The sequence below is a fragment of the Perognathus longimembris genome, chromosome 1 (genome assembly GCF_023159225.1).
Source record: "Perognathus longimembris pacificus isolate PPM17 chromosome 1, ASM2315922v1, whole genome shotgun sequence".
Lineage (NCBI taxonomy): Eukaryota > Metazoa > Chordata > Mammalia > Rodentia > Heteromyidae > Perognathus > Perognathus longimembris.
In genome coordinates this window covers 68,884,003-68,908,824 of record NC_063161.1, presented here as the reverse complement: position 1 = coordinate 68,908,824, position 24,822 = coordinate 68,884,003, and the positions used below count along the sequence as shown (strand labels likewise).

Here is a 24,822-nt window from a genome sequence, read left to right as displayed (position 1 = left end):
GGGTACACTGTCCAAAAAGAAATGTACTCTTTACCTGACTTAGGCAACTGTAACCCCTTTGTATATCACCTCAATAATAACAATTTTAGGGCTGGGAATGTGGCTTAGTGGTAGAGTGCTTGCCTAGCATGCATGAAGCCCTGGGTTCGATTCCTCAGCACCACATACACAGAAAAAGCCAGAAGTGGCTCTGTGGCTTAAGTGGTAGAGTATTAGCCTTGAGCAAAAAGAAGCCAGGGACAGTGCTCAGGCCCTGAGTCCAAGCCCCAGGATTGGCAAAAAAAAAAAAAAAAAAAAAAAGAAAAAAAAAAAGAAAATAATGTTACTGTTGACCACTGTCCCCACTTGGCGGTATACTTAATTTAGAAACAGCTATAGCACTGGGCACTGGTGGCTTATACCTCTAGTTCTAGCTACTTAGGAGGCTGAGATCTGAGGACTGTGGTTCAAAGCCAGCCATTCCATACTGCTAATGGAAGCCCTCAGGAGGGATGAGAGCTGATGCTCAGACTTCAGGAGCAAACAGTTCCCAGAGAAAGTGAGAGGAGTCACACAAAGTACATTTCCAGAAAGAATATCATTTAATTCTGGGGAGTTGTTTCACATAATTTTCTCCCACCCTAAAGTTTGAAATCCCATCACATATAAGTAAATATGCTTTGGAGACTTACTCTAAGTACCTGAATACTATGTAGATTTAAATCCAAGGTCTAAAAGTGTTGAAGGGAAACTTTATGAGAATGCTAACAAGGAAGATACTCTTATTTCCATAAAAATGTACCCATGCAACAACAAAGATAAAAGAACATTGGTAGTACTGGGTCATTTAGGGTAATAGTAAAAGAGCTGTGTATTTGGTTACATTTCAATAAATGTTTCCTTCTAAAACAAATTAAATCACTACTCTCTGAAAGAACAGATAGCTTCAATGAAAAGTAAATTAAAATATCACAAAACAAAACCACCTCCTGAAACCCATCAGGATTAAATGTGGTAATACACAGGGCATGTAGGACAATGAGCCACCACTGAGTTGTCAGCTAATACAATTACCAAAGGGGCTATGTTAACACAAAGCTCTTTAGATGAGGGCACACCAGCAAGCAGTCTGGAATATACCAGTTCTAGCTATCCAAAACACCTTAAGGGCTTCTAGCTGAGTGCCGACTAAAAACTTACCAGGTCACAGAATTCAAACACCAGAAGATAGGGGATTGCTTCTACACATTGTCCAGCACACTGAAGAACATTTGGATGCTGAAGAATACTGGCAAAAGGAGAAAATACAGGAATACTCATCAAGAAGCATGCTACAAATATTGCTCAAATAGCAATTAAAATTTTAGCATTTGCAATGATTTAAATACAGCATGATAGCTGGGTTAACTGATTTATGTCTAGCTACTTAAGAGACAGAGAGGCAGAGATCAGAAGGGTTGAGGTTTGAGACCAACCTGGGCAAAAAGTTCATAAGAAAAGCATGTCATCGCAGATACAATGAGAAATATAAATAAATAGGTCCAGGCAAGCCCAAGCAAAAAGCCAAGACCTGATCTCAAAAATAACCAGAGCCAAAAGGGCTGGAGGCATGGCTATAGTGGCTGAGCGACTGCCTAGCAAGCATGAAGCCCTGAACTGTGTGTACGCTGCCCCTCCTTGATTATACTTAACAGATAAATACTTAGCTATGATTAAATAATCTAAAGGCATTTTAGTTGTGTATTTTCACAAGTTCTATAAAAAAGTTTTATAAAAATATAAGAATCTTTATCTTTAATAATAAGTTTAATAATGTAAGTATTTTGAGGCAGGATTTGAAAGGAGACAAATTTATACATAAACAAACACAAATCAAGTAAGCATATCAATCTAGACATTACAATTAACTGTTTGTTTTTGCTATTACAGATCTTTGGTTTTCCATGTAACTTTGTTTGGTTTTGTTTTTTTGCCAGTCTTGGGGCTTGAACTCGGGGCCTGAGCACTGTCCCCGGCTTCTTTTTGCTCCAGGCACTCTGCCACTGGAGCCACAGCGCCACTTCTGGCTTTTTCTATATATGTGGTGCTGGGGAATCGAACCCAGGGCTTCATGTAAACGAGGCGAGCACTTTACCATTCGGCCATATTCCCAGCCTTCCATGTAACTTTGTATTAACTATTTTTTTCCTTTTTTTTTTTTTGTTAAAAAAAAAACAACAAGTTTGCACATTGTCCTTACACAGGGAACATGATAATTTTCCCTGTACTGTTCTGATTTTTAGTATAAGCACTAGTACAGCAAGGTTTAAAATCATAATAGGATTTTTATAGGAAATAAAGCAACCTGTCAATCATGGACAAATTCTCCCAATCCATGAATATGGTATAGCTAAATCTTTGATTTCCCTCAGAAGCTTCTTGTAGTTTTCAGCATACATGTCCTGTACATAGACCTGTTTACTTTTTTTTTGTTTTTGGCCAGTCCTGGAGCTTGAACTCAGGGCTTGAGCACTGTCCCTGGCTTCTTTTTGCTCAAGGCTAGCACTCTACTACTTGAGCCACAGCACCACTTCTGGCTTTTTCTATATATGTGGTGCTGAGGAATCCAACCCAGAGCATCATGTATACCCCCTAAATGTTTACTTTTTCACTGCTGAGCAAGTGTAAATTTTACTGTTTTCAATTTTGGCTTACACATGCTCATTGCTAATTAACAGGGGTAAAATTAATTTAAAAAACTACAATGCTTGGGGTTAAATCCAGGACTTTATCTATGTATCTAGGCAAGCTCCTGACCACAAGATTATACTCCTAACTCAAAATGACTTGTATGTACATCTTGTACCTTGCAACGTTGCTAAACTCAATTGTTTGTTCTATGAGACTTTTGCTGATTCTTTGGGACTTTCTACATAAAACTTTATGTATTCTAAAAGATACTTTTCTCCCTCTCTGCTCTGCATGCCTTCATTTCCTCTCCTTGCTATAGTATAGTGAGCTAATAGCATTCACGTACTGTCCTGAACATTAAGTGAGGTTGCTATCATGTTTCTGTAGGACTTCCTCAGCAAGTTGAAGTTGAGTTGTATTTTTTGTGATTTCTGTTCCTTGTTAGTACTCTCAGATTTCTTCTTTCATCATTTCTTTTGCATTGAGAAAAATATGTCATTCTTTTAGGGGAGATAAATTGTCCTTCGCTCCCTCCCTCCCTCCCTCCCCTTCTCTGTCCCCCTCCTTCTCCCTCTGTTTTTCTGAAACATATAGCCCAGTCTGGCTTCAAAATCTCAGTCCTCCTGCCTTGATCTCCTGAATGCTGGGATGACAGGGGTGATAATCAAGGCTGGTTCAGGAGTAGCTAAACTGGCTGGTAATATACTTTCCTTTGTGTGAGCCACCAGTGCCCAGCTCTAGGGGATATTTTTCCGAATATATGATTTCACAGTTTTTCCGGGTGCTGGTGGCTCATACCCGTAATCCTAGCTACTCAGGAGGGTGAGATCTGAGGATCATGGTCCAAAGCCAGCCCAGGCAGAAAAGTCCCCATGAGCCTCTTTAATTAACCACTGAAAAACTGAAAGTGGCACTTTGGCTCAAAGTGGTAGAGCACTAGCCTTGAGCCAAAGAGCTCAAGGAGAGTGCCCAGGCCCTGAGTTCAAGCCCCATGACTGGAAAACAAAACAAAAATTGCAGGGGTGGGGGGGAGCAGTCCTGGGCCTTGGACTCAGGGCCTGAGCACTGTCCCTGGCTTCTTTTTGCCCAAGGTTAGCACTCTGCCACTTGAGCCACAGTGCCACTTCTGACTGTTTTCTAGATATGTGGTGTTGAGGAATTGAACCCAGGGCTTCATGTATACGAGGCAAGCACTCTTGCCACTAGGCCATATTCCCAGAGTCCCCCCCCCCCCCGCAATTTTTTTTTAACAGTTTTTATCATTTGAAAACTGTTGCTCCATTTCCACAAGGTTTCTCATGAGTAATCAATCTACCAGTACCTAGAACTGTTTTTCTCTATGGGAAGCTGTTCTTCCTTTCTCTGCTTTTAAGAGTTTTTGTTTGTCTTCAGTTTTCAAAGGTTTGGGTTCTATTTGGGACTTGCTCAATTGTGTGTGTGTGTGTGTGTGTGTGTGTGCGCGTGTGTGCGTGTGCGCGTGTCAGTACTAGGAATTGAAATCAAAGCTTGAACACTATCCCTGGCTTCTTTTTGTCCAAGGCTAGTGCTCTATATCACTTGAGTCACAGCACCACTTCTGGCTTTTTCTATATATGTGGTGCTGAGGAATCCAACCCAGGGCATCATGTACACAAGGCAAGCACTCTATTGCTAGGCCATATCCCCAGCTTGGGACTTGCTCAATTTTATGGGCAAAACATTTTCTTTCAAATCATGTAAGTTGGGGCTAGGAACATGGCCTAGTGGTAGAGTGCTTGCCTTGCATACATGAAGGCCTGGGTTGGATTCCTCAGCACCACATAAACAGAAAAAGCCAGAAATGGCACTGTGGCTCAAGTGTTAAGAGTGCCAGTCTTGAGCAAAAAGAAGCCAGGGACAGTGCTCAGGCCCTGAGACCAAGCCCTAGGACTAGCAAAAATAAATAAATAAATAAATAAATAATCATGTAAGTTTTCAGGTCTCATTTCTTGGAAATCTGTATCTCCTTTAATTCTGGCATGTTTATGATGAATGTGCTACTTTTGTTATAGTTCCCCAAGGCCCCTGTGGCTTTTCGTACTTTTCTTTCTGAAGTCTACTTTCTTCCTTTTTTTTTTTTGGACTTCACCAATTTTTCTCTGTCCTCCAGATTCTGGTTCACTAAATTCTCACTTTCAGTTACCGATCTCTAACTCTGAAATGTCCAGGTACGTCATCTCTGTATCCTGCTTGGCTGGGTGAGACTCCACATTCTCCTGCCATTTCCAGTCTGTAGTGCATGCTGGGAGTGATCTATAGTGGCTGCTGAAACTCTTGGCAGGGAATTCTCACTCCACTCATCTCAGTGCTGCTGTCTGTTTCCTATCTTTTCAAGTCAGGTCACCCAGCTCTCAGAGTGAAAAGTGACTTCCAATTGAAATGTGGACATTTGGGGTCTAGTGAGACTCTGGATCTCATTTAGTCTTGGATAGTCCAGGCAGAAATCACTGAGTAGTTTTAAATACTTGATTTTCAAAAGACTACAGGCTATTTGTAGAACATATGACATGATAAGGCTTACTTACTAGTAAGGTTCTCCATTTTTCAAGAACGTATCTTGTTCCTTTGGGCTTGCACTGGCCTTCAACTCCTTCACAATGACTCTTGCTATGCTGGTACCTGTGTAAACCTCTCCAAGGAGGACCTAAAAACAAAGCACAGCTTTTCATCAAAATGGTGAGGAAGTGTGTCTTCTTCACTAGGAAACAGAATACAAGGGAAGCAACAAGATGGTCTTTTGTTACTTTATACACTAACTCACAGAACACTTAGAAAACTCCAGTCTTAGCTGTGAGCAGTGGTCCATGCTTATAATCCCAGCATGCAGGCCAAGAAAACCAGAGAATTGAAAATTCCAAGGCAGCCTGGACTATACGGCCTGGGAAGCTTTGTTGGGGAGGGAGGGAGGGAATAGAAGAACAAAGAAAGGAAGGTGGGGAAGGAGAGGTTCAAATACTGTATTGTCATAGAAAAGAGCAATTAGTAAGTTCAGCTGGAACATAACTCAAAATGATTGTCAACACTTCAGCTAAGTTGTTTGTATGTGGCAAGCCTGAGAAAATAAACTGACCAATGGCCAAGGGAGAAAACACAGTGTTCCAACAGAATTGGGCCAGTAGCTTCTACCAAAGTTTGAGTCAGAACACACAAGAATATGCATTGAAATCAATAGGATACCAGGTGACAGTGAGCATTGTCATTTAACAATTAGGTTTTTATTTTACTAAGAGAACGATCAACTTCCTTTTAGTTCATAGAAAGTAGTCCCATTTCAGTGCTCCAGAACTCTGTGTGTATCAGGCATGTAAGGGCAGAAAGATGAAGGGAACAGGAAATCCTGATAACTAAGAAAATCATGTTCAGTGTTGCAATTAACCAGCATGACAACCAACCCTAAGCTGTCAACTTCCAAAGCAGGAAGGGCTAAAAGAGGGTGTTCCACCTGGACTGCCTGCTTCCACCTCTACTGTCAGCACAGATGGTGCCTGGCACCAGCAAGGACCATTCACATCACATCTTGACCTCTTAGTAGTTTTGGCTCCTGTCCAGCCAACTTTCCTGCAGCCTCAGTGATCACTTTTCCCAGGTGTGGATGAGCTAGGCATTTCCCTCCACTCCAAGCCCCCAAGCCTTGCTTCTCTTCTAGAATTACCTAGACTCTATCTTGACCCACCTCAACACTGACCCTACTACACTCCATCTGCTTCCCAAAGCCATTTCTGGTACTGCTTTCCACTGGGCTCCCCTACTCCAGGCCCTCATAGACCTCCTTTCCTGTCCTCTGCTGTGCCACCAGAAAGAGAGAAGAACATCTGTCACAGTGACTGCTCTTACTGAAGCTGGTGGGGGTCCTCTGCACTGCTTACCACCCCTATAGCTCCCTCACTGATTCACTTTCCTGGGCAACTGTCAGGCTTTCTCCTGTTCAAACTTTCAATATATGTTCCCATTGCTCCTGTCAAGGGAGGAGCTGGTCTCCTGTCCACTGAGAGCGCCAGACAGGACTTCCTCACTTACCTCACCCAGAGCATCAAGCCTACATGCAAGCGCGTGCGCACGCACACACACACACACACACACACGCCCATTTCCTGAGACCACTTCTGTGCCCCCAGCCAGACCTCTGTGCTTCATCATGAGGATTCAGCTCATTCCGGTACCCTATCCCCATCCCCCACACCAACAAGAAACTGCTTCCTACCCTGCAGGAAAGAGCATACCCAAAGGCTCTCCTCTACCCTCCTCTACCCTCTGGATACCCCCAAAACAGCCCCCCCCCGATCCTCTGAGGCTCATTTTCAGGTGAAACTGAGAGGTATCTAGATCCAATGCCTCTTCTCAAACCCATTCCATTCCCGTGCACTGCTGTCCCCAGACACTTCTCCTCCAGGATCCCCAGTTCTCCCGCTCCCCCGTCCTCCTTTCTGTAGGCCAACAAAATTACAACTGATCCTCTTGGGGTCCTTCTCCAATGGTTCCCACCTCACAGCTAACCTCAGTCTCCACTGCTCCCCTAATGGTGCTGACCTCTGCTGCAGAGCCACAGGCACCACTGTGGGCTTGAACTTAGGGTCTGGGCACTATCCCTGAGCTCTTTTGCTCAAGGCTAGTTCACTACTGCTTTGACCCATAGTGCCACTTCCAGTTTTTGGGTGGTTAATTGGAGGTAAGTGTCTCACAGGGACTTTTCTGCCCTGGCTGGCTTCAAACTGCAATCCTCAGATCTCAGAATCCTAGGCATGAGCCATCAGCGCCCGGCCTTGCCTCTCTCTTCTTTATTCTGAAATTCCTCGCAATTTCCACTACTCTTACTGCTTTATTTAATTTTTTTTTTTTTTTTTTTTTTTTTGGCCAGTCCTGGGGCTTGGACTCAGGGCCTGAGCACTGTCCCTGGCTTCTTTTTGCTCAAGGCTAGCACTCTGCCACTTGAGCCACAGCGCCACTTCTGGCCATTTTCTGAATATGTGGTGCTGGGGAATCGAACCCAGGGCCTCATGTATATGAGGCAGGCACTCTTGCCACTAGGCCATATCCCCAGCCCTATTTTTATTTATTTCTTTTTTGCCAGTACTGGGGCTTGAACTCAGGGCCTGGGCATTGTCCTTGAGCTTCTTTTGCTCAAGGCTAGCACTCTACCACTTGAACCACAGTGCCACTTCCGGCTTTTTCTGATTATGTGGTGCTGAGGAATCCAACCCAGGGCTTAATGCATGCTAGCCAAGCACTGTACCACTAAGCCACATTCCCAGCCCCACATACTGCTTCAGTGTCATCTACATACCAGCTTCTCCCATGGTACCATGTGCAGCCTGGAACCTCCCTGTTGACTCTGGCTTTGCATTTCTAGCTGCCTGGCTGGTCCTACTACGTAGATGCACAGTAGTCACCTTACTCTCCCCTAGCCCAGGAACTCCAGCCTGTCTCCTGTGTCTCCTTCCACTCTTCCAGTTAGCCCCAAAATAGGCATGCCTGGCTCCCCTCTTCCCCCAGATTCCACATCTATTTCCAATGCTGAGTCATTCCCTCCCCCTCTCTCTTAGCCATCTCACCACCCTCAATGCTACCTCAGCATCCAGCCTGCCTAGCTCTCCACATCACAGGTACTGGCACTCCAGGTAAGCAGGTGATGTTACCCACCTCTCAGCCACCACAGCAGTCCCTCACTGTACTCAGCTAGTCTCTGGGTGCGCCCAACATGAGTACCTACAGTTCTAAAGTGGTTGTGGTACTCAAAGGAGAAAGAGCAGGGAGAAAGCAGAGAAGAAGCACAAATAATCTAACTTCAGGACAAAAGACTTTCTTTAGAATTCCAACCCACTGCTCTTCCTTCTGTCCTCAGAAGTTTCTAAAGACTTTTTTTTAAAAATAAAAGACCTAGCATAGTATGCTTGTCTAGAATCTTAGCTATTGCAGAGTCTGAGAAATGAAGACTGCAGTTCAAGGCCAGCCCATTCAAAAAAGTCAAGAAACTCCTTTCTCACTTATAGCTGGGCATAGTGCATGCCTATCATCCCAAACTATATGGGGGACTGAGATCAGGGAAGCCAGGCCTACCTGGGCAGAAAAGCCTGTGAGACTGTATCTCCATTAAAGGGACTCAATATGGTGGCACATAGTGATCCTAGCAGATCAGGGATCAGGTGCATGCTAGGTGGGACGTGAAACTATTTTAAAAGTAGCCAGTGCTGGGCACCAGTGGCTCATGCCTATCTGTAATCCTAGTTACTCAGGAGGCTGAAGTCTGACGATCACAGTTCCAAGCCAGCCCAGGCAGAAAAGTCTGTAAGACTCTTATCTCCAATTAACCAGAGAAAAAAGCTGGAAGTGATGCTATAGCTCAAGTGGTAGAATGCTAGTCTTGAGCAAAAGGAGCTTAGGGACAGCACCCAGGCCCAGAGTTCCCAGAGTTCAAGGTCCAGAACAGGGTGGAAAATCAGTGAAAAACAGACTGGAGATATGGCTCAACACTATTTTACCAGCCCAGCAAGCACAGGGCCTAAGTTCAAACCCCAAGTACTTAAAAAAAAAAAAAAGCCAATAAATAAATAAAGCCCAAAAGGATTGAGACTGCAGCTTAAGGAACAGAGCAGTTGGTTATCATGCATTAGGCCCTAGGGTCAATCTCCAGTTCTGAGGAGGGAAATAAAATATTTTTGCTCAGATGTGAATGCTGATGTCCTCTCAAAACTCTATAACATCACCAGACACCAAACTAGCCAATGGTACCTTGATGTTGGATGTCTTAGGCTCTAGAACTCTAGTTTCACAGGCTACCCAGTTCATAGTATTTCTTACAGCAACCTGAAGGGACCGAGACAACCATATGGGGTAGTGATGCTTACTAGACTGCAAAGTGGCAGGGTGGTATGGAACTATCCTTCCTACCAGGTGTAGAGGATGGACTGTCATGTGATATGGTCTTCCTAACTCTACAATCACAAGGGAAAAAAATCAAAGTGAAGAGCACTTACCTTTCCAAACCAGCCACTTCCAATTTCCTGAATGTAATTCAGGCTGTGGCGGGCAACTTGTGACTTTAAACCTTCTGTTAAAAAAACAAAAAGATCATTAATAAGGATAGGTTTAACTAAAATAAAATAAATATTAGATATATAGCCTCTGATGGACAAATGCTGAAATTAATGCTGTGCTAGCTAGAAGCAAAAACAAACACATGAGGCAATTTCTTGAATGACTAATTGTAGTAATAACAATGCTTGAATAGTCCCAAGCTCTGACACTGACAGTATGTGTGAATAAATGAGTGTTCCACCTGATCTTCAATACCTTCCACTTGGTTTTTCTGGTCTAGTAGTTCTTGAGTGAGGATCCCAGCAAGTTGACCAATACAGATACAATGGCAGCACCAAAAGAAGACTGAGGAGAAAAATAGATGAAGACTCAATGGTTAAGCCAGGTGCTGGTGGCTCATCATGCCTGTAATCCTAGCTACTCAGAAGGCTGAGATCTGGGGACCCCGGCTTCTAGCCCAGGCAAGAAAGTCTATTAGACATTTATCTTCAATTAAACAGCAAAAGCCAGAAGTAGAGCTGTGGCTCAAGTTATAGAGCACCAGCCTTGAGTGTAAAAGGTAAGGGACGGGCCCAGGTCCTAAGTATCAGCATAAGGGGGAAAAAAGCCACAATGGTTAGAAAATGCCCTAGCTCTACTACTAGACGACATGAGTTATATCCAAGTGGTCCGTAAACTCCAAGCAACATTAAACTCAAAGAGATCCTAACAGACACATTATAGCCAAACACAGACAATCAGAGAATAATGTCAGCAAACAGACAGAAGTGACACATCATGAACATGGGATCCTAAAAAGAGCAATTACTCCTCAGAGACTGTATAGACAGAAGACAGTGGACTCACAAGATAAGGTGCCAAAATAGAAGGTCTGTGGGCTAAGAATTCTGCACTTGGAAAAACCATCCTTTGAAAGTGAAGGAGAAGCAGAACATCAATGACTCATGCCTCTAACTAGCTACTTATGAGGAGATAAATTTTAACAAGTAGAATTTCTTTTTTATACAATCTAAGTGCTATCAATCTAAACTTCACTGTTACAAATGTAGGATGTTACTTGCAACTTTACCTTAGGTACTAAGAAAACAAGATGGGAGGACTTATGCAACTCTACTTCAAAACTTATTACAAAACTAAAGCTATGGTAGCTAAAATATTGTGGCTCTGGCACAAGGACAGGCATATTGATCAATGGAATATAACTAGAGTCCTTACAAAATAAATTGAAACAAATACGATCAAATGATTTTCCAAAAAATGGGTCAAAAGTTGGGTGTCAGTAGCTCATACCTGTAATTAACTAGCTACTGAAGAGCTCAGTTCAAAACCAGCCTGAGCGAGGTGTCTTCAAACAGCTTTGGGTTACTGAAAACCCACTTGTAAAAGAATTAAACTAAATATTTACACTTCAGTATATAAAAATTTTACTCAAAATGGATCTAAAGCTAAGTCTATGAAACTTTTGACCATGGATTAGACAATAGCAAAAAGTATAAGCAACCAAAGGTAGGCAAGGGGGATAAACTGACCTGTATTGAAAATACATTAATTGTTGCAAAGAGAGCTTGCCTAGCAAGCACAAGGCCCTGGATCAAACCCCAGTACCACTAATACATAAATGCAGTGGTACAAGGACAATGGATATACCAGTGGACAAAAAGAGCAGAGAGCTGGGCTGGGGATATAGCCTAGTGGCAAGAGTGCCTGCCTCGGATACACGAGGCCCTAGGTTCGATTCCCCAGCACCACATATACAGAAAACGGCCAGAAGTGGCGCTGTGGCTCAAGTGGCAGAGTGCTAGCCTTGAGCGGGAAGAAGCCAGGGACAGTGCTCAGGCCCTGAGTCCAAGGCCCAGGACTGGCCAAAAAAAAAAAAAAAAAAGAGCAGAGAGCTGAGAATACACACACGCACGCACGCACGCATGCATACACACAAACAGAAGACATGAGTAAGGAAGGTAAAACAAGTGAGCTTGAATCCCATATTCAAAAAACAACTTAACACAGAGTATGGACTAACATTATACAAAGGCTTCAAACACTAAAACAAGGGAACGCAGGGCAGGGGAGAAGCTCAGTGTTTGCCACATGTATCACCACCAAAAAACAAACAACAAAAAAAGTATGCAAAAAACACAACTCAATTTCTTTTTTCTTTTTTTTTGCCAGTCCTGGGCCTTGGACTCAGGGCCTGAGAACTGTCCCTGGCTTCCTTTTTGCTCAAGGCTAGCACTCTGCCACTTGAGCCACAGCGCCACTTCAGGCCGTTTTCTGTATATGTGGTGCTGGGGAATCGAACCCAGGGCCTCATGTATACGAGGCAAGCTCTCTCGCCACTAGGCCATATCCCAGCCCCCACAACTCAATTTCTAAAATAGATTGTTTAATTTGACATCTTAAGACTGCTAAGAGCTAGGCATGGGTGGCACATAACTGTAACCTTTGCCAGCAACAGAGGAAGAAAGATTTTTAAGCTCAAGGCCAGCCACAGTTACAGAGTGACACACTGCCTCAAAAAAATGAAAACTGTTACATAGACTACATTCAGATGAGAAACTGTTCACAAGAAATTTCTTTTTTGTGAATGACATGTTTTAATTTACCATTCTGATTTCCTTTCCTGTATGTATCTTTTTAAGTGAGCATGCTTGCCTAGCACATCCTGGGTTTACCCTCCAGTACTGCCAAAAAACCAAAAAGGGCAACACAGGACAGATACTCTTACCCACAGAAGGCTGGAACTGTGACCGGGCAGGGAGGGAAATGGTTGGAACTGACAGGGTAAAGACCTCGGCAGGTGATTGCACAGAGGGCGTGTCTTCTGCTGGTGGTGTAAAATCGATCTCATCATCAAAATTATCTTCAAATTCCTAAAATCAAAGGTAGCAAGTATTAAAACCAGTTACCAGCATCTAAGATGGAATACCTACTCATTTGAAATAGGTTGATATTAATACACACACCAAATTCATCTTTCTTTCAAGTAAAAAGCATATGCAATTCATATGCTAATCCTAAAGATCTGAGTAAGTAAGATTTGACAATAAATTACACAACTTTATGTAGCTTTGAGAATTGATAGCTTGAAATTAGATGTAAATTTTTTAAAACAATCGAGGAATTTATATGGAAATGTTCTTCTAGGTATAAAAGGCTACCTTTATTTGAGTTTAATTAATTAAAAAAATTTCACAAACCTCTGCATACTGGATCAAGGCAAATTAATATTATTTTTTAATGAATTTCTAATTGCAAAATGTCTTCCTAGTAATAAAGACAGTTAAACTCAGAAAAGATTCTTTCATTTGTTTAGATTTTTCTTTCTTTTTGAGGTATTGGACTTTGAACTCAAGGTCTTGTACTTGCAAGGCTGGTGGTGCTCTACCACTTGACTACATCTCTAGTCCTTGGTGTTTGTTTTGTTTTGTTTTGTGTGTGTGTTTTGGTCCTGGGGCTTAAACTCAGGTCCTAGGCACTGTCCCTGAGCTTCTTTTGGTCAAGGCAGGCACACCAGCACTTGAGCCACAGTGTCACTTCCAGCCTTTTCTGAGTAGTTTGTTGGAGATAAGAGTCTCATGGCCTTCCCTGTCTGGGCTGGCTTAGAACTGTGATCCTGAGATCTCAGGGTCCTGAGTAGCTAGGATTACAGGTGTGAGCCACTAGACCCAGCTAGTCCTTGTTTGTTTTTGAGATAGTTTTACTATACAGCTCAGGTTGGCCTTAAATTCACAATCATCCTGCTTCAGCCTCCCAAATACTGAGATTACAGGTATGCTCCATTGTGCCCAACTTTCAAAAGTTTGTTTTTGTTTTGTTTTTTTGGTCAGTTATAGGGTTTGAAACTCGGGGGTCTGAATTTTTTTTTTTTTTTCCTCAAAGCTAGCACTCTATCACTTTGATCCATAGCACCAGTTCCAGTTTTGTTTTGTTTTTGGTGGTTAATAGGAGAAAAGAGTCTCATGGACTTTCCCACCTGAGATGGCTTATAACTGTGATCCTCAGATCTCAGCCACCTGAGTAGCTAGGATTACAGGCATGAGCCACCAGTGCCTGGCTTCAAAAGGTATTTTTTAAATGAGTCCTATTTCTGTGTGAAGAGTAACAATGGAAAAACTACCAAGTAGGGCAGAAAATCATCAAGAACTGAACCACAAAGGTCAGTATAAACTGTGTGGCACACTATGCAGTGTAATTAGCATACAAGAATATCTACTTTCTAAGGATAAGTCTAAAACTGAAGATGTACCAATGAGGCTGTAGGAATCTTTTAAATGACTGCTGGGAAGAGAGCTACCTGATCCTTCCTATACACTTTCCTGTGCCCCTGGGGGTCCAGATTAATTTCATACAGACACAGAAGTCATTCCTTCATTCAGCTACTTACAAGTACCTGAGGGAGGGCCCCTATCCAGAGCTGACAACTGGTCAACAGCTTTCCTACCACCCTCCCTCACTGTACAGGAAGAACTACAAGTTATACCAGCAGATTTCTCTGACCCTGAGGTTCTTACATGCATGTGAGAAGACATGCATCTGTCACATGTGTTTGTGAATGCATTAGAGGATATTATTGCCATTAGCATGCGTAATAATTAAGAAAAAGAAATATGGTAATTTCCATCTGGGATGTGACTTCTGGACAGAAGAAACTGTTTAATTTTCCTTTCAGATATTCCTAAAAGGCTTTGTCAAAAAAAACAAAAAAAACAAACAACCTATGTCCAAGCTGGATGCCACTGGCTCACACCTGTAACCCTAGCTACTCGGGAAGTTGAAAACTGGAATGATTTTGGTTCAATGACTGCCCTGGTAGGAAAGTTTGAGAGACCCCTTTTAACCAAAAGGTGGCCTGCGGACACATGCCTGTCATCCTAATCTATCTGGGAGGTTGAGCCTGGGAGGATGGTGGCTCTAGGCCAGATGGGGCAGAAAAGTCCCTGAGATTTCATCTCAACAGAAAGAGGCTGCGTGTGGTGGCATGGCATACCAGTAGCCAGTACAGATGCTTCCAGAGATGCCAAGACATCTAATCTCATCTGTTATTTCTTATATGTCATTACATGGAACATAGTAACAATGAGCTGGCGAGACATAGCTGGGCTGCTCAGTGTCACCATCACACAAGAGGCCACCTGGGATGCCTAGACTGGTCAGCACTCCTGGCTGAAGCTTCTTGGTCTAAGTGACTGCTCTGAGGCCACTCAGATCCACAACTGCAGAGCTCTAAGTCTGTGGTGGAGTCACAAATGCCAGGGCAAGGAGAAGGCTCTACTCCTGTATGGCTGGAACCAGTGAGCAGGACAACATGCTCTCCTGGCCTGGAAGCATCCTCACAATCAACTCCTGTACTCAGTACCGACATTCAAAAAGGTGACAACAATCTAAGGCAGTCTGAGATGTCATGAAACAGGAGAAGAGGACAGCTTCCCTATCAACACTGATCAGACTTATCTCTGTCCCAAAATGGCCAGGTTTCCATGCAACTCTTGGGCAACACGGAGTACCAAGACACAGATTCCTTACCCACACCTGTGCCCCTGGTAGGCTGGTCACCAAGTTCCCACAGAAGTGTCCACAGCAATGTCATAGCAAAGGGGCCCCCAGGGATGGGGCTGACCCCTCTGGTGCCCACAGTGGCCTGGACTGGCTTTTCCCGAAGCCCTCCCCATTCCCAGCCTCTTTGTCTAGTGTAGCCTAGGCTCAGAGAAGAGCACACCTCCCTGAGCTGCCACTAATCTCTGGGTGAATAATGCTCACAATAAAACTGGCAGAAGCTCTAGAAATCAGGTCCACCAACTCAGTTAAAAGGAGGTTTGTGATCAGGCATGGTGACTCATGCCTGTAATCCCAGTTAATCAGAAGGCAGAGACGGAAGGATCATTGTCTGATGCTAGCCTGAGTTTAAAAAAAAAAAAAGTCCAAAAGACTCCATCTTGACCAATAGCTAAGTACAGTGGCAGACACCCATTATCCTAGCAATGTGGGAAGCACAAATAGGATTATGGTCTAGGACATAAAGTGAGACTTTATCTTGAAAATAACTAACACAAAAGGGCAGAGTAACTCAGTTTAAGAGCATCTGCCTAACTGGGTGCTGGTGGCTCATGCCTGTAATCCTAGAGAATCAAGAGGCTGAGATCTGATGACTGGGGTTTGAAGCCCAGAAAACTTTAAGTGGTACTGTGGCTCAAAGTACACACACGTACACACACACACACACACACACACACACACACATCTGCTTGGCAAGTGTGAGGCCAAGTTTAAACCCTAATGCCATCAAATAAAAAACAAAAATAGCCGGGTGCCAGTGGCTCACAGCTGTAATCCTAGCTACTCAAGAGACTTAGAGCTGACAAACTGGAGAGACACTTCAATTAACCAGCAAAAAGTATGAAGTGAAAGTGTAGCTCAAGTGGTAGTGTCAGCTTTATGTGTAAAAGCTAATAAGCAAGAGCACAAGGCCTTAAGTTCAAATCCTGGTTCTGGCATGTGCACATGTATACACGCATACACACACACACACACACACACACACAGAAAATAAAACAAGCAGAAGAAAATGTTGGTGGTTGTTCTGACAAGAAAACTGCTTCCAAGGGGAACTAGCTGCCCTCAGGTACAGCCAATGGGGTCTACATTAAAGACCAGCTTTTCTACATGCACAGACTCCTTCCTCCCCACACCCCATGTAGGCCTCTTTAACCAGTGTTGCAGTGTGCTGACACACACAGGCACGCAGCAAGCTCCAGTGCAGAAACTTGCAGCTAAATGCCAGGACTCCAGCACGCTGCCACAGTGCTATGCCTCCCTTCTCCCTTCCTGAGCATGGGTTTTACTACTGGCAGCACTCTTCTCCCTCTGAGGACTCAAGGTTCTGAAGTGAACTTGAGGTTCTCACACTCTTCCTCAGTACAAAACACAGGGGCATTCATGTGCTTCAGTAAGGTAACAGCCTCAAGTTCACCAGCCTACAGGTTTAAAAAAAAAAAAACAACGAAAAACCCAGAAGCAAGTGAACACTCATCATTCTCTATTCCTCACCTAGGAAAAGCTTGGACTGGCAGGCACAGGAAAGTGTCTACTGTGAAAGAGCTCTCAAGCAGGGCCAGCCAAGTGCAGCCAGGGGGCCAAATCCAAGCAGCCCATTTTGTATATCAAGCCTCACTGGCACAAGGCCAAGTCGTTTGGTGACGCATTTGTGACTGCTGGAGGTCTCCAATGACAGAGTGGAGGGCTGGGAAAGCTGTGGCACAAACTGCACAACTAGGATATTGACTGCTGACAGGCAGGTAATGTGTACCTGGTCTACAGAGCAGCCTGCCAGCCCCTGCCCTCCTCCTAGCACCTGGGACATGCAGTCATTCTACTAACACACATCATAAGATGACTGCCAATGTTCCAGCCCTTTGGGCTCACCTTAAAGTCTATCTCAGGGTCCTTGCAGCAGGAAATGCAGGTTGCAATCAACACTACTAGGATCACAAAGCTGCACACAGACAGGATGACCAATGATGAGGGCACTTCTGCAGCAGGTGCCTCCCCTGCAGAGAGAAAGAGCATCACAACACGTCACTGAAGAATCAGCTTTAATTACTGAGCCATTAGATCTCCACATCATTGAGACTAGAGGTTAATAAAATAATGGTTAACTACTCTACTTATGAGTAGGGGGTCCTGGGGCTTGAACTCAGGGCTTAGATGCTGTTCCTGAGCTTTTTTGCTCAAGGCTAGTGGTTTACCACTTGAACTACAGCTCCTCTTTTGCTTTTCATCCTCGCCCCCACCCCCCCACCCCCGTCTTGGGGCTTGAACTCAGGGCCTGAGTGCTGTCCCTGAGCTTCTTTTGCTCAAGGACTAGCACTATACTACTTGAGCCACAGCTCTACTTCTGTCATTTTCTGAGTAGTTTGTTAGCAATAAGAATCTCATGGCCTTTCCTGCCCTAGCTGGCTTTTAACTGCGATACTCAGATCTCAGCCTCTTGAGTAGCTAAGATTATAGGTGTGAACCTGGCTTAACCACTGAGTCTTCACCTATTTTTTTTTTCCTTACTCTTCTTCTGGAACTCCCAGATCACTTGACTTTTCTGTGGTTAACTGGAAATATGAGTCTCACACAGAGTTTCCTGCCCCTGCTAGCTTTGCTCTACAGTCTTTAGATCTTAGCCTCCTGAGTAGCTTGGATTATAGGCATGAACTACCAGCACTGGGCTTGGTTTTTAACTTTTTATTTTGAAGTAATCTCAGATTTAAGAGAAGTACAGTAAAAAGTCCTGACACATCCTTCACACAGCTTCCATTAATGTCCACAGTTTACATCTGCAAGGCGTATTTCTCAAAACAAGGACAGTAACATGGGCATGATCCTGGGGTTCTGACTGTGTATGTGGATTTCCATTTTCTCTGCAGATGTCCTTCCCCATTTCCAGGGTTCAGTCCAGACCTTAACACTCACATGCTCTCCAGTCTCCAGGTTTCCCAGCCTTTTGATTCTTGACCAAATTTGGCCTTTGTAAAGAGCACTGGATAGTTCCTTTGTCAAGTGCATCTCAATCTGGGTGGGGGTTTGTTTTCTCCAACTTCAGTGAGATTACAGCATACTTGGGAAGAACCTAGAACCACACAGGGGTGAGCCAACCTGCCCTGTCCTGCATTACATGAGAGGCACAGGAACTTTGACTACAGGATGCATGTGATGGCAGTCCTGACACCATAAAGTCCCTGTTGAGGTTCCCTTCACAGACTGTGCTATGAGAAGACCAAATCCAAGGCCCTGCCACAAGAAGAAGGGTATGAGGTGCCTCCTGTTGCCTTGGGCTTTTTTTGTCTTTTATAGTTTGTTTTTTTTCTTCTCTCTCTCTCTCTAGAACTGAGGACCGAACTCGGGGGCCTTGCGCTCACCAGGCAGGCGCTCTTCCACTGAGCTAAATCCCCAGCCCCAATGAGGCACCTCCTGGCAGAGAGCTGCCAAAGAGCTTGCAGACACATATCCAAAACACGACCAGAATGAACTGACACTTGGGGACTGGGGAAATACTTGGAGGCTATGCAGATATTCTGTTTCTCCTTAAGGCTCACTGTTTGTTTTGTTCTTTTGTGGCAGTACTGGGCTTTAGTTCAGGGCCTTGAACTGGCACCTAGCACACCTTATTGCTTAGTTCTTGAGAAGACTTCTTATTCGATTATGGGAATTGTAATTCTGTTCTTTGTTAGGGTAGATTACTAAGTCCCTACTGCTGGAGTTTTATTAAGAAATAAATGTTTCCAGCAGGGAGCTGGTGAGTCACACCTATAATCCTAGCTACTCAGGAAGTTGAGATGTGAGGATAAGGATTTTGAAGCCAGCCAGCCAGGGCAGGAATCAAAAGGCTGGACGTGGAGCTGTGGCTCAAATGGTAAGGCACAAAAAGCTAAGGGGCAGTGCCCAGGCCTGGAGTTCAAGCTCCAGGACCAGCACATACACAACACACACAAAAGAAAAAAATCTAAAAAATGTCATTCACGGGTAGCTAAATGGTGGACTGCATAGAGAGTGACAGGCTAATAGTAACATGCCATTTTTCTGAAGTGAAACTATACAAATGGGTATAGTGAGGTAAAATAATTTCGGTGAGTCACCAAAGCCTACAGTGCAAACAGGACCAAAGCTTTGCCAGTCCTGGGGCTTGAACTCAGGGCCTGAGCAGTGTCCCTGGCTTCATTTTGCTCAAGACTAGCACTCTACCACTTGAGCCACAGAAGCATTTCTAGCTTTTTTCTATATATGTGACGCTAAGGAATTGAACCCAGGTCTTCATGTATGCAAGGCAAGCACTTTACCACTCACTAGGCCATATTCCCAGCCCCTCAAAGCTCTTTTCACAGACCTAAGGTATGTTGGTGAAAGCAAGGCTGGCAACTGCTTCAGCACAGGGCTTACCCAAGGATGGCCAAAGATCTGCAAGTTCTATGTAAACACATCTAGCACAGGAGATCCCACTCGTTTATCATGGTCTTCTCTAAAGCAAACAGGAGAAAAGTCATAAAAGGCAACCATTTCCTAAGCAGACACACTTGCACACATGGTAAACTAAGCATTGTGGGAGCCCGGTTTTTGAATGAGGATGACATAGATGCCGTCTTCTCTTCCTCCAGCGGGCTGGCAGTGCCTCCCCAGTGGTATTGATCCTTAATAACTCTCCCTCATTCTTCAGGCTCATGTGAGATTAAACATGACTCCTGGGGATTACACAGTGCTTTCACATCCTCCACACTGTATTTTAAGATCCATCCATCATTTCTTATTTAAGACAGAGTCTTGCTGTGTAGCCCAAGCTGTCCTCTAACTGAGGATCTTCCTGCCTCAACCTTCCCAAGTACTGGGTTTATAGATGTGCACTATCACACCCAGTTTCTCCACTTCATTTTAACACCTTTGAATTTCATGTGTATTGCATTTGAAATCAAATGGTTTGCTGGACAGCATTTCTTCTTTGTAGTAATTCAAAAGTGAGAACCTAACTTAAAATCAAAGGCAGCTGAAATAACAGATTACAATATCATTTCATTTGACTTTCCCAACCCTTGCAGTAACTCAACCAGCTCTGCTACGCTGCAAGTGATCTTGGAGAATACATGCCTAATCCCCCTCCCTTGACATGATGCCTCCATGTGGTTAAGTTACCTTTGCACACTGACAAACCCACAGTACTTTGAATCCAAGCCTAAGGCTAATAATTATGGAAGTTTGGGCTTCTTGTGCCCTTCTCCAAACTGACACTAATTTTTTCACCTTTTTTAATTTTCTTTTTCTTTCAAATTGGAATAAGTCTGCCTGAGGGCCAGCTCAAGAACCAATTCATAAAGCTGTCTTCTACAACTGATTAGGTAGGCACAGAAAAGCATACCCAGGCTAAAACCACTGATTTCTGCCACATTCTGAGCTACCTCCCTCCCTCCCTCCCTCCCATACTTCCAGACTAGGACCCTGCCTTCTCTCCTCCTACAGCTTTCCTCAATGCAACCTCAGGGCTCAACAAACCAATGAGCAAGACTCAGAAAACACTGCAGAGGCTGGGTGTGGTGGATAGAGCCACAGTACTAGCTACTTGGGAGGCAGAGATAAGAGATCTAGTTTGAGGTCTGCCAAAAAGATAAACAACAACAACCCTCCAAAAATTCACAAGACTCCATCCACCTCAACCAATGGCTGGGTCTGGAGAGGTACAACTATCATCAGAGAACAAACAGGACAGCTAGTGCACACCAGCCTGGGCATTAAGGGGATGGTAAAAAACAAAAAAGCAAACAAAAAAAAAAAACTGACACCAGTGAGATATCTAATAGTTGATGAATGATAAGGAAAATATAGCATGCCCACACCATGGAATATTACTTAATCATTTTAAAAATGCTATTATGTTATATGTAGAAAAATAATGGAACTGGAGACCATTAGGTTGAGCGATATAAGTCAAGCTCAAAGAGCCAAATATTGCAGGGCACGATGGCTCACACTTGTAATACTAACCCCTCAGGTAGCTGAGACCTGTGGATTGTGGTTTAAAGCCAACTTGGGCAGGAAAGTCTGTGAAATTTACTTCCAATTAACCACCAGCAAAGCCGGAACTGGATTTGTGGCTGGTAGAGTGGTAGAGCAAAAAAGCTCTGGGACAGCATCAGGGACAGGCCCTAATTTCAAGCCCCAGGACTGGCACACACACACACACACACATACAAAAAAGCCAAATCTTGGGGCTGGGGATATAGCCTAGTGGCAAGAGTGCTTGCCTCGGGTACATGAGGCCCTAGGTTCGATTCCCCAGCACCACATATACAGAAAACGGCCAGAAGCGGCGCTGTGGCTCAAGTGGCGGAGTGCTAGCCTTGAGCGGGAAGAAGCCAGGGACAGTGCTCAGGCCCTGAGTCCAAGGCCCAGAACTGGCCAAAAAAAAAAAGCCAAATCTTGATTTGTGGAGTACAGACTAAAATGATGATGATGATGATGATGATGATGATGATGACGACGACGACAACGATGACGACGACAACGATGGAAATGGGAAAGGAGGGATACTGTCTAAAGGGGATCCATTGGGGGACACACTGAAGGCGTTGTTACATATGTATGTATGTATGTATGAATATGCATACAATGAAAAGGGGGAGGGGAGAGGGGAGGAACAAGTATATCATGGGGGAAAGATCTATTCCAAGTACACTGCGTACATATATGAAATATCACAATGAAACCTTCTCATTTTACAAATGTATGATAATTAATGAAATAAAGGGAGGGTAGCTTAGCCCAGTGGTAGATCACCTGCCTAGCAATTACAAGGCCCAATTTCAAGCTCCAAGACTACCAAAAGAGAAAAAAATGCTTGAGCAATTCACTAGGCAGCCTCAAATACATGATAACAATAATGGCTATAGTATAGAAACATTTTTAGGGACAAATTTATTTATAAAACCAAAACCATTTACTGTTTTCTTCTGAAAATCCAAAACATGTGCTTTAAATCACACCAGTGAAGGACTATATCTGTGAAACAAGGAAGTAAAACTAGAAGCAGGAAAGTAAGATGGGTTTGTACAAACCACGGAGGAAGTAAATCCTGGAAGCAGAGAACCACAACTAAAATCCCCAGGCCCACATGGTCAAACTAGAAACCGACCATGGAAAGTTGCTGGTGGCCAGTGCTAGGACACGAGGAAGACAGACAGGGTTCCTCAGCATTATTCCCATGTAGAGCACCCAGGAATGCACGAGCCAAAGCAGTGACCCACTCCAGAAAACAGTGACAGATGTATCACCATACATTTAGACAGCAATCCTGACTGCACACCGAGGAGGAGGATAATTAGAGGTTTGGGGTACATAGTGCACTTCCCCAAGACACTGTTTAAAAACACCTGACATCTCCACAGTACATTCCACAAGTTTTCAAAGCATTTTAATAGCTATCTAGCGCTTGACTTAATAAGCAGAAAACCTGAGAAAGTCTACGAGGTCGGTAGGTACCTATTACCTGCTTCAGAGATGGGTAATTTGGGAAAGGAAGCGTCCCAGTAATGACTCGTGGTAGGTCAGCACTACCTACTAATCCAGCCATTATAAACTGAACCCAATTATCTGATCGTGATGCCTAGAACCTCAAATGGGACTTTAACACCCACCAATTAAGAGACTTGCCTGAGTCCATTTGGGGTGAAATAAAAACCTTCATAAAGGGTCCCTGGGAAGAAAGAAATGACAATGCTACAGATATATCGGGCCCACATTGTGCTGCACTCATTTCCCATCTCCCTTCTTTGTTTCTAGCTAAAATACGTTCATAAAGCGAAAACCCTTCCATTTACTCTTTGGTTAAACTAGTGGCTCCACACCAGGGGAAGGCAGGATGCATACTGAGATCTCTCCTTTGCCAGCTGTTCCAAAATGGAGCTGGCCTATGGCTTTCCATCAATTGCAGTTAATTAGTAGTTCACTACTTTATGAACAGATGGGCTGAAGTACCTGGCAAGTTTCAATCCAGCCTGATAAGGTGTCACCTTTGCAGAGGTCTACCCCACCCCAAGCCCTTTTCCAGGCTCCCAGCACACATGGACTGTGTTGTTTCCTTCCTCAACTTTTAGACTTTCTATTTCAGATTATTCCCCACAAAGCCTTTATTCTTTCACAGTGACCTGCTGATTTCAAGATCCAAGCTTTATACCACAGAAATCCACAACTACTTTAGAAAACAACCAGACATTGCTCTATGCATGGTGGTATCAGGGTGGTACCAGCTGTTTCCCTCTTAAGTAGTGTATGAGTATCCCATTCCTATAGAAAATATCTCAGGCTGAATAAAGAAAGGGGGTTTTAATTAAGGAAATACCAAAAGAGTGCTATTTCATGATGTGAAATTGGTCAGTAAGACACTGTATGTCTCTGATGGAAAACCTGTCACCTATGAATTAGTATTGCTCCATTACCCATACCAGTGTACTGGAAACAGCACAGAGGAACATGTTAAACATAACTACAGGGATGTAGCCAAAAGCACAGGCTGACAAGATCCTTGGGGGAGGAAACGAGGATAGACATTAAGGGGAGCAAGGACAGACCTGCTAACAAACACACTGTGTGGATGGTATATGAGTCATGGCTCAAACTAAGAATTGTGACATCTGAGGCAGTAGAAATCCTAACTAAATAGCTGACCACATCCACTTCTCAGGACTGTTAGTGTAATGTGCTTAGGTTTTCAAATGTATCTTTCAGTGGTAGCAACTAAAATTCACTTCAGAATAGCACAGGGAGTAGGAGTGGGTTGGAAACAGAGATCAGGTGAGGTGAAAGATATGTGGGATTTCACTATATGTATTGAATATGTCTAGTTTTGTATATGTGTTTAAATATAAGTATTTTTTCATCCATTACATACAAAGTGTAAACAAGGTCAAAATAGCCACTTAACAACCTATGTTCTTACTGGATCTTGACACTCCAAGTCAGCTGTAGCTGCAGCAAGGAAGTACTGGCCTGGGCTGATTGAACAGGAACCGAGTTCAGTGCCATATTAGAGGTCAGAGCCTAAGTGCAAGGTGTGAGCAAGACCGGTTCCTGGCTACTCAGGAGGCTGAGGTCTGAGGATTGCAGCTCCAAGCCAGCCTAGGCAGGAAAATCTGTGAGACTCTTATCTCCAATTAACCACTAAAAAGCCAGAAGTGAAGCTATGGCTCAAGTGGTAGAGCACTAGCCTTGAAGGAAAAAGCACAGGGATGGTGTCCAGGTCCTAAGCTCAGGACCCTGTACCGCACGGGTGCACACACACACACACACACACACGATCTGTCCTGCATCCTTGGGCTTTGTTACCTCTGCAGCCTGGACCCTTCTCTCAAGAGCTACACAGCCAGTTCTTCTTCCACATCAGACTGGCATTCTGTCCCAGCAGAAACTACCACTGACACCCCCCAGACACCCTGAAGCACTTTAACCTGCCCACTATGGAGAGTGACCCTGAGGGCCCACTTAAGAGTCTCTGTCTTTCAGACCCCCAGTTACCTGCAGCTCCCAATGCACTCCAGAACTGATCACTCAGTATCTTAAATACCTGTGTCTTCCCCTTTAATTAAATAGGATCGGAGACTA

At 43.9% G+C, this 24,822-nt stretch overlaps 1 protein-coding gene across 1 annotated transcript in view; it reads right to left on the bottom strand.

Moving 5' to 3' along the window:
- The window catches only part of Lmtk2 (lemur tyrosine kinase 2), a 78,105-nt gene that overhangs the window by 34,076 nt on the left and 19,207 nt on the right, over window positions 1–24,822 (bottom strand). The window contains exons 2-6 of the mRNA XM_048367579.1: window positions 17,119–17,243; window positions 12,425–12,569; window positions 9,639–9,712; window positions 5,193–5,311; window positions 1,180–1,267 (exon numbers count right to left, since the gene is read on the bottom strand). Coding sequence (XP_048223536.1) covers window positions 1,180–1,267; window positions 5,193–5,311; window positions 9,639–9,712; window positions 12,425–12,569; window positions 17,119–17,243 — 551 coding nt within the window. The remainder of the gene's footprint in view (window positions 1–1,179; window positions 1,268–5,192; window positions 5,312–9,638; window positions 9,713–12,424; window positions 12,570–17,118; window positions 17,244–24,822) is intronic.